This window comes from Ursus arctos, unplaced genomic scaffold (genome assembly GCF_023065955.2).
Source record: "Ursus arctos isolate Adak ecotype North America unplaced genomic scaffold, UrsArc2.0 scaffold_3, whole genome shotgun sequence".
NCBI lineage: Eukaryota > Metazoa > Chordata > Mammalia > Carnivora > Ursidae > Ursus > Ursus arctos.
In genome coordinates, this window is record NW_026622985.1 from 15,516,344 (window position 1) to 15,528,323 (window position 11,980).

The 11,980-nt window shown below is 45.2% G+C and overlaps 1 protein-coding gene across 5 annotated transcripts in view; it reads left to right on the forward strand.

The window, feature by feature from the left end:
- The window catches only part of NRCAM (neuronal cell adhesion molecule), a 276,950-nt gene extending 266,812 nt beyond the window's left edge, over positions 1 to 10,138 (forward strand). For all 5 annotated transcript variants that reach the window (XM_057304367.1, XM_026503219.4, XM_026503237.4 and 2 more), the window contains one exon: positions 2,584 to 10,138. In XM_057304367.1, coding sequence (XP_057160350.1) covers positions 2,584 to 2,821 — 238 coding nt within the window. In that variant the 3' untranslated portion in view covers positions 2,822 to 10,138. The remainder of the gene's footprint in view (positions 1 to 2,583) is intronic.
- The last annotated feature ends 1,842 nt before the right edge of the window (positions 10,139 to 11,980 follow it).

Below are 11,980 nucleotides of genomic sequence, written 5' to 3' on the forward strand. Positions count from 1 at the left end.
ATAAAACGATCAAAGGAGTAGTTCCTCTGACATAGCGAACTTAGCATGTCCGCAACTGAACTCTTGACCTTCCACCCCAAACACGCTGCCCTCCATAGTAACGGTAATTCCATCCTTTCTGTTGCTCAAACAGAAAATCTTGGTGGTGTCTTTTTCTCTATTATTCCACATCCAACCCATCAGAAAATCCTTCCAGTGCTCCCCTCAAAATATGTCCATCATCTAACCACTTCGTGTGACCCCAGTGTTCCACTCTTGTCCAGGTCACAGTCAACTGACTCCTGTGTTTTTGCACTAATCCCCCTGATCTAGCCCTGCCACCTCCTACTTTAACTCTGCTCTCTCTCTCCCCTTCAGTTCCAGCCACACAAGCTCCTCCCCGGAACGTGCCAGGCTTGCTGCCGCCTCAGGGCATTTGCATTGCCTGCTGCACCTGCCACAATGGCTCTCCTTCCAGGTATCCACCTGGCCAACTCAACTCTTTTAAGTCTTTGCTCAGATGTCATTTCTACTGAGGCCTTCCGCAGACGCCCTATTTCATTGTCGACTTCTACACCCTCCCCTGACACCGTCCATCCCCTTTACAGAGTTCCATGTTTTCCGTAGCATTAATCACCTTCTGACACACCAGGGAGCTAATGTTTTCATATGCCGGTTGTTTATTTTCTGCACCTTCCCCTGTTAGAAGTAGGCTTCATGGATTTGGGGTTTCAGTCTGTTTCACTTGCAGCTATATCCCCACCGACTAGAACAGTATCAGTGTAGGCACTCGATAAACATGTATTGGATATGTGACTGGTTGAATGCATGGATAGATGGCTGGATCAAAGAACTGCCACAGACTAGAATTTCCTGTGGTATGGTCCTTGGAACACTAGTCCTATAAAGTAAGAAGAATTAGTGGAATCCAGGTGACAAAAATCCGCTCATTATTGAACACTTCAGTGGAATGTAAGGCCTCACCAAATCAGGAGCAGTGCGTCGCAGGAAGTATTCAAGCAAAGCCTAGAGGTTAATGATTAAAGATGTGCACCTTATACTTGCAGTACGCTGGAGATTAGAGGCTCTGTCCCCCGAAGGGCCCCAAACACAGGTCACTCCAAGGTCCTGTGATCCCTCCCCAGTTGTCAGTTAGCAGTGCCAATCATCTTGCTTACTGGCCTGTGACAAGAACTTGGGTCTTGTTGCAGCTGGTAATTTCCAGTAGCAGATACCTGTGTTCTGTTGAGGAAGTATTATTTTTTTCAGTGTTGAGATTTTCTTCTTGGAGAAACACTAAAAACCCTCGTAGGAATTCTTGGCCAAAGAGCCAGAGTATTTGTGCATCTCGAAATGTGTGTATCTTGGCTAGAACAAAGTCACTGTCAGAGACACAGGGAACAGTAAAAGCCTGGCACAAATTGCCAGGTGAAATACGGCCGCTGACGCAACCTCTTTGACATTACGCCTTTCCACTTTTAACTACTATTGCTTGTGTTTCCTATTCTGCCTTGCATTTTTGTCCTTCGAAAGGAAACAGAATGCTCTCGTGGCCTTTTTTCTTTTTCTTTTTTAAACCGAATGTTTCCTTTTAAAGAATCAGTCAGTGTGCATTCCTCGTGACACGACCGTATGGGCGGGTGTCCTAAAACACACTCTCCTACTGCTGGATATTGTGCTAAGGGATTTCATAGATAAATAAAGGGGGGAAAATTGAGTTCTATAATGTTTTTAAAAATCTGCTTCTCAGTTCCCATCCGACACAGATAGACTACATACCACACTGGGAGAAGAGAGCACAGAGAAAATTTCCTCTGACTTTTTTTGAATCATTCACGCTCTTTAGAATATATTGACATGCCATTAATAGTACAAGGGTAGTGCTTTGAAATTCCACTGTGCCTCGTTCCCAATTAATCAGTCTTGACCCATTAACTAAAATTCTGACAGAAAAAAAAATACTGTTTACTATCAGTATAAGGATTTTGCTTTTCTTCTTAGGCTGTTTTCATTTGTTTCTTCTGCATCCTTTTAATGGAATTTCTAGGTCTCTTGAAAGGTAAGGTGAAAGTTTGCAAGTCTGGCCTGCACTCAATAACAAAATTATTTGAAAAGCAGGATTTTGCTTCCTCTTGCTCAGAAAACTCCTCATATTTCACACTTAACCAAAATCATTCTCCATTCATATCCAAGGAATCCGAGAATCTCACAGAGTTTAACGTACTAACTTCTCTACTTGCCATAAGCTTGTCCCTTCCTTTGAATTCAAAGTAGTGATGATATTCAGCTTTCCTCGCGTCTTCCTTTTTTAATACCTGTGACTATTTCTCACTTGCTTCCAACTCGGGGGTGAGAAGCAGTCATTGACATTGACATGCGCAGTGAGAAGCCATCCGCCTGCTGAAGACTTCATGATTAAACCATTCCGGCACCTGATTTTCATCCCAACCACATCCCAGCCATTGGAGTCCACCTGACGATTCGGTTTGGCTAGCGAGGCTCGCGACTCCACACGCTTTATCGTAACCTGCTTGCATGACCTTTAGGGACACAACCTTTCACCTAAATGCCGATCCCGATGAAAACGTTGTCTCTTTCTTCCAGTGATGCCGAAGACCACAAGCCTTTGAAAAAAGGCAGTCGAACACCTTCAGACAGGACAGTGAAGAAAGAAGATAGTGATGACAGCCTAGTTGACTATGGAGAGGGGGTGAATGGCCAGTTCAATGAGGACGGCTCCTTTATTGGACAATACAGTGGTAAGAAAGAGAAAGAACCGGTGGAAGGAAACGAAAGCTCAGAAGCACCTTCTCCTGTCAATGCCATGAATTCCTTTGTTTAATCTGTAAACGCTCTGCCAATATCCCATTTCTCTAGAATGTTGATCTTAAGCACTTGTTTGTCTGCCTTCTCATACTGGGAACACACAGGCAGAAAGTATGTGTTCTGCTGTTGATATTATGAGAGCGGTGCAAACAAGAACATAACTCAGATGATTTGTTCATGTGAACTGCAGTGCAAAGTGCATCCTTTTTCATTCACAATAGGTATTCTTGTTCAGAACTGATAAAAATAATAATAATAATACAGCATCATCAACCGATCACGTTATTTGCTCTTCGGGAGACAGTTCAATACGATGCATGAAAAATGCTACACATAAAGGAATACCTGTGTACCTTATCGAAACATGGTGTGATACTTTGATTATACTCTCTTCGGCTGAACCCCCGAAACACGAATTCCGTTTTCATTGTCAAGAGTGTTACTGTAGTATTCTCTAGAACTCCAATGTCTTTGTGGACATTGTTTTGAAATTGGTGACTCTGTGTCTAGCTGTCGTTAGCCTTTTTGGGAGACTGTTAGCAACAGTATGTACAGGATATCCTTGCTATATGAGTTCATGACGACCGTCGCATTTGCTGATGCTTTGCTGAGACTCTGTGACCGGCCTCTGCCCCTTTTCCTCCGTAGCCTTCTTACTTCTCTGGGTATTACTGCAGCACAGTGTTCGACTTCTCACATCTTCTCTATGGTCAGTTGTTTTTAGGCATAAACAATGTGTATCGCAATGCATTTTGGCACGTACGCCAGACCGAAAGAATCGAAAACGAATCACTCCACTTCAGTTTCGAAAATGATTCCAGAAAGCACAGGGCAAGACACATGCAGTGCCTTCAGACAATAAGCATTCCACAACCCGCTGCCTTCCGCGGACGCAGAGTCCTAGCTCCCTGTCATGGTCCCAAAGTAACTTCTAGAAAGCAGAGGTCTTGGAAACGGCCATTGCTGAAAGGAAGGGAATGTGAAAATAAAATTAATCAGACAATTGATGTTAGGGCGCATTTCCCCGTATGTATAAAAAGAAAAAGCCTTAGCACCACCTGGAGAGCATGCTGATTTTGTGGGCTTTCTGGTTTCTATTCAAACAAGCCAATTGGGTCAGAAGGCGGTCGATTCGGTAGGGAATTTTTGTAAAAAAAAAAAAAAAAAAAAAGCTATTTCCAAACCAGAAGCAGACAACAGCATGGCAACAGGAATGCTTTTCTCCAGGCCTTTACCTAGGTGGCAGCTTTGGAAACTCTCTGGCAGCATTAAACAATGTGTATGCAAATTACTATGGACACATTTCCGACTCTCAGAAACCTGACGAGTGCTCACAAGGAGAACAGTCAAAGGGATTACATCTGCAGTTTCCAAAACAAACATACACATCCTACCGTATTCACCAACGCTATCTATCAAGTGGTTTACCTCCAAATATGAAATCCTCTAACAACCTATGGTTGAAGGAATGCTCAGTTTCATTTGCCAATAAATTGGTTTCTCATAACTTGCATCAAGTTTAATTTTAAGTAAAGCTTTTTATATGTAGATATTTTGTTGAATTTGTAAATACACTGAAAAAGTGTAGATGCTATGTGGTTAGAGGTGTTACGTGCGAATAAACATGCAACCACTGTTGACGTCGTACTATCTAAGAAGTTAGCTCATGACTACAGTGCATGGGATCGGAAAGCATTTCCTTAAATACCTTTTGGGTTTTTATTTTCCCTTTTTTGCTGTGAAACTGAAATAGTGAATTCTTCGACATATTGACAGTGAGTTTCTAGATAGAATCTTCAGAGCTTTGTCTGTGGGGCCCAGTAGGCATCTTCGCTCTCTGTAGGCAAAGCCCAGTTTGAAGCCATCCCAGGTAAAGATGGCCCTAACTATTTCCACGGCTCCATATTCCCTTTTCACAGACCAAACGTGCGAATGGAAATACAGAAAGACAAGACAGGCTTGCCTGGGCACCAGTGAGCACAAAGATAAAAGTGACTCTGAGTTTGCCCATGTTTGGGGTGGGGAGAGGACAATGAAAGTACAGTTTCTACTCTTCCGGAACGGTAGACGCTAGAGTAATCTGTGCATGAAGGGGTCACCTCTGTAATAGTGCAACAGATTTTGTATTAAAAATTAAATGTGGTTTTAAACGTCCCTCTCTATTTTGTAATAAGTCATGTTCCTAGTGGAGTGTGAATGTCCAAAGTAACAGTGTATTGAAGAGTACAAGCAGATATGACTGGATTTCCATAAAAAAAAAATCACTATTAAACCGTCTTGATCTCTTTGTGATCTTGAACTTTTTCCAACATCTATTTCCTAATGTTTTCAAATAGTGCAGATTTTTATTTTTGCCTTTGAAAGGCTGTGACATGAAGAGAAAATTTCAGAGAACCAAACATGGTAGACTACGGAGCTGAAGTACTACGGGCATGCCAAGAAATTTTTAATGGAAAGCAGGTGGAGATACAGCCAGCCTTTTGAGAAGCGGTCGGAGAAATCAGGTGCTGCTTGCTTTGCTGAAGCCGGACCTCCACGGGCCTGGTTCCCGGGTGCCTGCTGTCGGCCTGTCCTCCACCCTCCTCAGCCCCGGGCAATGTGGATTCCTTCCCCGCTCTGCTCCGTGAGACAGTTTGGGCATTTGCAAGTATTACGGGTCTGTCACCCACCCTCTCCTCTCCAGCCCTGTCTTTCTCACTGTCTCAAACCACCCGATCACTCACAGCTGTGTGGCACGGAGGGGCAGGCACGTTGGAAGCCGGACCACAAAAACAGCGGTCCACTGGGGCCTTCCCGCTCGGACAGTTTATAAGGGCCCTGATTTACTTGTAGAGCCTGATTTTGGAAACGGCTTGCGGAGGCAAGGGAGAGAGATACAAAGAATTTTCACCCCAAGTAAGCCCACCTCTCCCTCTCACGGGATTTTTCTACAAACTACCACCAGAGGGCTCCCGTGCTTTATTCAGCGCGAAGGAAACTGCTGCAACATGAAGCCTCTGGAGAAAATGGTGCAAACCTCTTCTCATAATCAGACTGGCGTCTGGCGGTGCAGAGAACGATTGCCTGCTGCGGCCGGAGAAAATGGGATTTGCAACTTTCTCTGACCAGTTCACACCTTTCAGGGGGTTAGTATGAGTCACTGTGAGCTTCGTTCATCTTCTTCCTCTTACTAATTGCTGGGTGGCTGATCAGCAGGGGGAGGAAGAGGGGGAGTATGGCCCCGGCTCCCACAAGGCACCCCATCACTGCCACAGGCTGGTGAGGGTGAGAATGGGGGCAGGTCCTTAAAATGGTGTCCCCTCTTCTTCCAGAGGGTGTCATTTTGTCTGCCACCAGTGGTCTGATGTTTTGTGATTGGATAACACAGAAGATACAGTTTAAGGACAGTTTTTATTTCTCACTTAAAAAAAAAAAGGCAGACGAGGGAGAGAATCCAACCAGGGTATTTATGGTAAACAAACGAATAGTTCTCAGGTTGAGCCAGAAAGAGGCCAGGATTGACATTCCAATTCTGCCATCAGCCGTGACCGTGTAGAAATCACCCCCCCACACCAATCTCCCACCTCTCCAGGCCTCTGTTTCTCCAACTTTAAAATGACAGAGAGCAGATGATTTCTAGCATCCTTTTCTGTTTAAATCCTATGGTTCCAAATTAACCCCCAACCACCCCCCCAAAGTTTCTAGCACTCACTACAGGTATTTTGCAAAGTGGGGAGTATACAAGATGAGCAAAACCCAGATGTGGTTCCTGCTCTCACGGCACCTGGAGTCTGATGTGAGAAGACAGACACCAAGCAAATAACCACCCAAGTGGATGTGTAATTCCAAACCGAGATGAGCGCCATGAAAAGAAGATATAGGTTCCATGAAAGCAAGCAGTGGAGGGGGCTGACCGGTGTGGAGTAGAAGTGGGAGCTGGGTGGTGGGCAAGGGAAGGATCCAGAAGGAGAAGGCAGACATATGTCTGGACAACAAAGACCAGCATGCCTGGAACAAATGCAGGGCCCAAGCCAAGCTGGGTGCCAAGGACCACAGGTCAGGTTTTCATCTTTATTTAAGGAGCAGTGTTAAGTGTGGAGTAACTGAAGAGGGCCACCTCTATCTCCCTGCATAATCACATAATCTAAGCATCCCGCTCCCTGCCCACAACCTCTCCCCCAGCCCAGCGGCCCTCTACTTTCTCTCAATCCTTCAGCTTATTCTCCTTTTTCCATCCCTTGTCCAGCATGGATTTTAAGGTCCATTCTTTTTGAAACACCCTTGCTTTACCCCAAGGCCCTTTGCCCTTCTGTCTTTTCTAAATCCCAGTGGACGTATCATGTTACTCAGGATCAAGTCCACGGCCTGCTGTCTTCTGCCTGCCCCCAGGGACTGAGAGATAGAATAGAGGTCAGTGTCCTGGGAAACAGAAGGATCTTCCATGGTTGCACGCTCCACCCTGCCCAGCAGCCCTGCTTACTTTTCTCGGGTGAGCATACATTCTCACACTGAAAGGACCGTTTCAAATCCTTTCCACTCTCCCCACCCAGCCTCCCACATCACTCTCTGCAAGAGGACCTTACATCACAATTCACTAAGCAAAACAAAAGCAAACGCAGAGGTGGGAATTCCCTCATCTTCCCGCTGGCAAACCAAATGGCTGCCTCAGTGTGCTCCCCTCGTCTACCTCCTGTTGAAGCAGAGGAGCCATCCTTCCCTTCCTGCTTTCTGAGACCACTGGGCCTGGGAACCGCCCTGCTCCCTGCTGGATTCTCACCCCAAGGTTCCCCCCTCTCCTGCTCACCCAGACTGTCTAGTGTCACTTAAACACATTCCAAGTCTCTTCCATCGAGAACAAACAGACCTTTGAATGCTTGGATTCCCCATCCGTCCACCTTCAATTACCATTAACTCTCCTCCATGGTCAACAAGGCTGAAAAAGTTGAAGTAGCACCAGGAGGATAATCATCGCAGCTACTATTTGCCAGAGAGCACATTCTTTGTTCTTCTAGAGCCAAAAAACTTCCCCAGGCTCGCTCAGTTCATGCTACGGACAGCCTTTCTTCAGCTGTAACCATTCCACTATTATCTCAGTGAATGACTCAGGCTTTTTTTTTTTTTTTTTTTTTAAGATTTATTTATTTGAGAGAGAGAGAATCTCAAGCGGACTCCCCACTGGGCACAGAGCCTGACCCCGGCTTGATCCCACCACCGCGAGAGCATGACCTGAGCTGACACCAGGAGTCAGACGCTTCACCGTCTGAGCCATCCAGGCGCCCCTTTTCTTTTTTTTAATCAGGGGCTCAGCTGGCACGTTGGAATCACCTGGGAGCTTTAAAGCCCCACTGCTCGCCCCCTCTGCTCTGTTGTTCTTGTCTAAGTAGTAGCCTGACGGCAGTAGTGTGTAAAGCTCCTGATGATTCCAATGTGCAGCCCAGACAGAAACCAGCGTAAAGAAACGTGTCAGCACCCTCTTGTGTGTGCAGTCAAAGCATTTAGTAAACAGTATTTTGAATACATTTCTTCACAAAAGTTAACCTCAAATTCTCTTATATTCCTCTCATTGAAAACAGAGGCGCCTGGGTGGCTCAGTCGGTTGAGCGTCTGCCTTCGGCTCAGGTCATGATCTCAGGGTCCTGGGATCGAGCCCCATGTTGGGCTCCCTGCTCAGCGGGAATTCTGCTTCTCCCTCTCCCTCTGCCCCTCCCCCTGCTTGTGCTCAAGCGTGTGCTCTGTGTGTGTGTGTCAAATGAATAAATATAATCTTTTAAAAATAATAGTTAAGTTAAAATTTAAAAAATGTATCTAAGGAAAATGGACCCCACATTGCTGGTGGGAATATAAAATGGTACATTTTGGAAAACAGTTTAGCAGTTTCTTAAAATGTTAAATTTAAATTTACCGTATGACCCAGAAATTCCACTCGTAGGTATATACGCAAAAGAAATGAAAAACTATGTCCCCACGGAGACTTGTACATGAATGTGCACAGAAGAGTTAATCATAATGGCCAAGAAGTAACCCAAATGTCCATGAACTGAAGAATAAACAAAATATGGTCTATCCATACAATTAAACAGTATATCCATACAATTAAATGGAATACTATTGGGTAATTTTTTTAAGTGCTAATAATACATGCTACAACATAGAGGACCCTCGATAACGTTATGCCAAATTAAAGAAGCCAGACACAGAACTGCATATTGCATGGTCCCATTTCCTGGAAATGTCCAGAAAAGCAAACCCATGAAGACAGAAAGCAGATGAGTGGTTGTCTGACCCTGGACTGGGAGCAAGGATTAACTGTAGATTGTCAGGAAGGATCTGACTGGAGTGATGGAAATGTTCTAGAACTGCATTGTGTTGATGATTGTCCAATTTGGTAGATTTACTAAAACATCAAATTGTATACGCAAAACAAGTGACTTTGTGGTAGGTTAAGTTATGCCTCAATAAAGCTGTTGAGAGAAACCATCCTAGGCTTCTACGTATCTGAGAAGCTATAGGGCTGTGTATATATAATAAGGCTTATGATGAGTACAGCGCCACGTGACAGGCTGCTTCACCTCCCTGGCCTCCTGGTTCCCCAAGACCAGTGGTTCTCCAAGTGTTTTCCTTGGAACGGCAGCATCAGCACGCCTTGTCCAAAATGCAGATTCTTGGCCCACCCCAGATCGACCGAATCAGAAACTCCTGGGGTACAGACCAGCACCCGAGCTTCATTTAACAAGTGCTCTTAGCTTAGATCATTTAGCAGGACTCCGATGAACTGATGTGTGAGAAAGGCTGTGCTCAGTCTTCATGCCGGCCTCTCTCCTCTCCCACCTGTAGGCGAGGAAGTGATTCTCAGTTGAGATAAAGAGAAAAAAACAGGCTCTTTTCATTTATAGCAACAAAAAAAAGACCGTGAAATAACCCAAAATGTCTGTCCGTCAACAGGTAAATGAATAAACAAACTTCGGCGTACATACTGATATTCATACCAATGAAATACTAATCCACAATAAAAAGGAAAAAACTCCTGATAGAAGTGTCTCACTCCACTGAGTGAAAGAAGCCAAACAAAGAAAGTTTCATTTATAAGAAACACTGGAACAGGCAAAAACCAACCTATAATGACTGAAAGCCTTTCGGGGATTGCCTGGGGCTGGGGACACAGGGTGGGGATTTACTACCAAGGGGCTGAGGGAACTTTTAGGGATGATGAAAATGGTCTAGATTTTGATTGTGGTGGTGTTTACAGGGGTGTGTGCATTTGTCAGGACTCAAAACCGTATACTTAAAATGGATATGTTTTATTGTTATAAGTTATATCTCAATAAAATTGGTTTTAAACAGAAAAAATATAAAAGGCACTGGGCCTAAGTGAGTCCTTTCTTGGTTCTTTCTCTCTGGATAGTTTGCCCAAAGGGGAGTTGGGGGACATTTGGCTCTGCACCTGTCTGTTTGTGACAGAGGCAGGAGGTCAGGTCCCTGGCTTGCTTTCTGGAGAAGGGCCTGCTTGACACCATCTCTCTCCCACCCCGCTGGCTGTGGGGTTAATGGCTGCCTGTCAGACATCTGAGTATGTCTGTCAGCTCTAGAACACACCCAGACCTCCCTGGGGGGCATCCCCCAAGATCTGGGAGACAGTCCCTTCTAACTTCTGTCTCTGTGTGACAAACCAGCTTTGGGGCTTTTCAGAAACCCTAACTTGTTGGCGTCCCCACGTTGGTACTTGCTGCCATCCCTCCATCCCTCTTCTTATTTTCCTTTCTGGGGCTTTTCGTCGTCTTTACTCTCTCCTGGTGTCTCTCTCTGCTCTCCGGGGCTTAAACAGCATCCTATTTTCTAACTTCTCCATTCAAATGAAGTCTAATCGACATCTCAGAATTAACCATGAATTTAAATCCTGAGCTGTTTTATGCCCTATAACTTTCCCTCCCCCAGTGCACCACATCTGGTCAATGCTACCACACCCGGCTCCAAGCAGACCCCCTAGGAGCCATTGTTTTTCCTCCCTGATCCCAGTGAAACCAACAGCCAATTCTCTGTTTTTTTCCCCAAAAATATATGTTGAATACATCCATGTCTATTTATCTGCAGTCTCCCAACCATATTGCCTGACCCTAGTTAGAACATGATTAAAGACAAGTTAGATGACACAAACTTTATTTAACACCTCATGAAGTGGAAGTCTCCTTTCGGAGGACCGCAGAATGGGGTGACAGGCAAGAAGCTTTTATAGGATAAATAAAGAACAATGAAGAAACAAAGAGAAAAGGTCTAATTGGCCAGGCCACACCGTCAACCTTGCTGGGGGTGAGAAAGCCCAGAGTTGGCTTCGCTTTGGGGCCTGGCTGGATGGATATACTATTTTTTTGGTCAAGCGCAGCATTTACTGGGACATGGGAGTTATCTAGGTTCTGGTTTGCTGACTGACGTGGCCCCTGGGGCAGGAGGAGTGCCATCTGGGGTCTAAAAGATTATTTCAACACCTTCTTACCCTCCTGCAAGCCAAATTCCACACAATAGAGTAGGGCTGGCAAGCTTTGTCTTTAAAGGACCAGATAGCAGATAATTGAGGCTTTCCAGGCCCTATGATCTCTATTACAACTACTCTGCTCTGCAGCTGTAAAGGAAAGCCGCCACCGACTTCAGATCTAAGGTGTGTATGATCCTTAAATGGGTGTAGCTGTGTTCCAATAAAACTTTATTTACAATAACAGGTGTGTTTTGTGCTGAACTCTGCATATCCGTGGTGCTGCTATCAGCTAGAAATGCCTGGGGCAAGAGATCGATCCATTTCAGGGATTGAAATTAATCACCTGAGAATAATTTAAGGAGTGTGTCTTTAAGAAGAAGGTAATTGTCTGAAAGTCATAGAAGGAGCGTGTCTTTAAGATGCTCAGTGGGGCCAGCTGCCAGGGGGTGATAACCCGGATGGAAGTTCCAAATATAACGTTAGCGAGTCCACTGTTGAGGCTCCCGAGAGGTGAAATGGGTGCCCTGGTCAGTCAGTAATGCCTGGTGACCCACGGGAACAGGAATAAATTTCGGAAGGAAACCGATGACCTGTTTTGAAGAGGAGTTCCAGGTGGGGGACGCCAAGACGAGTCCTATGTAAGTATCGGAGATTGTGGGTGATTGTGCAGAAAGGGGCAGGGCGCCGCTGAGGTCAGTCTGCCAGGAGGTGTGTGTCGGTCTCCACGGC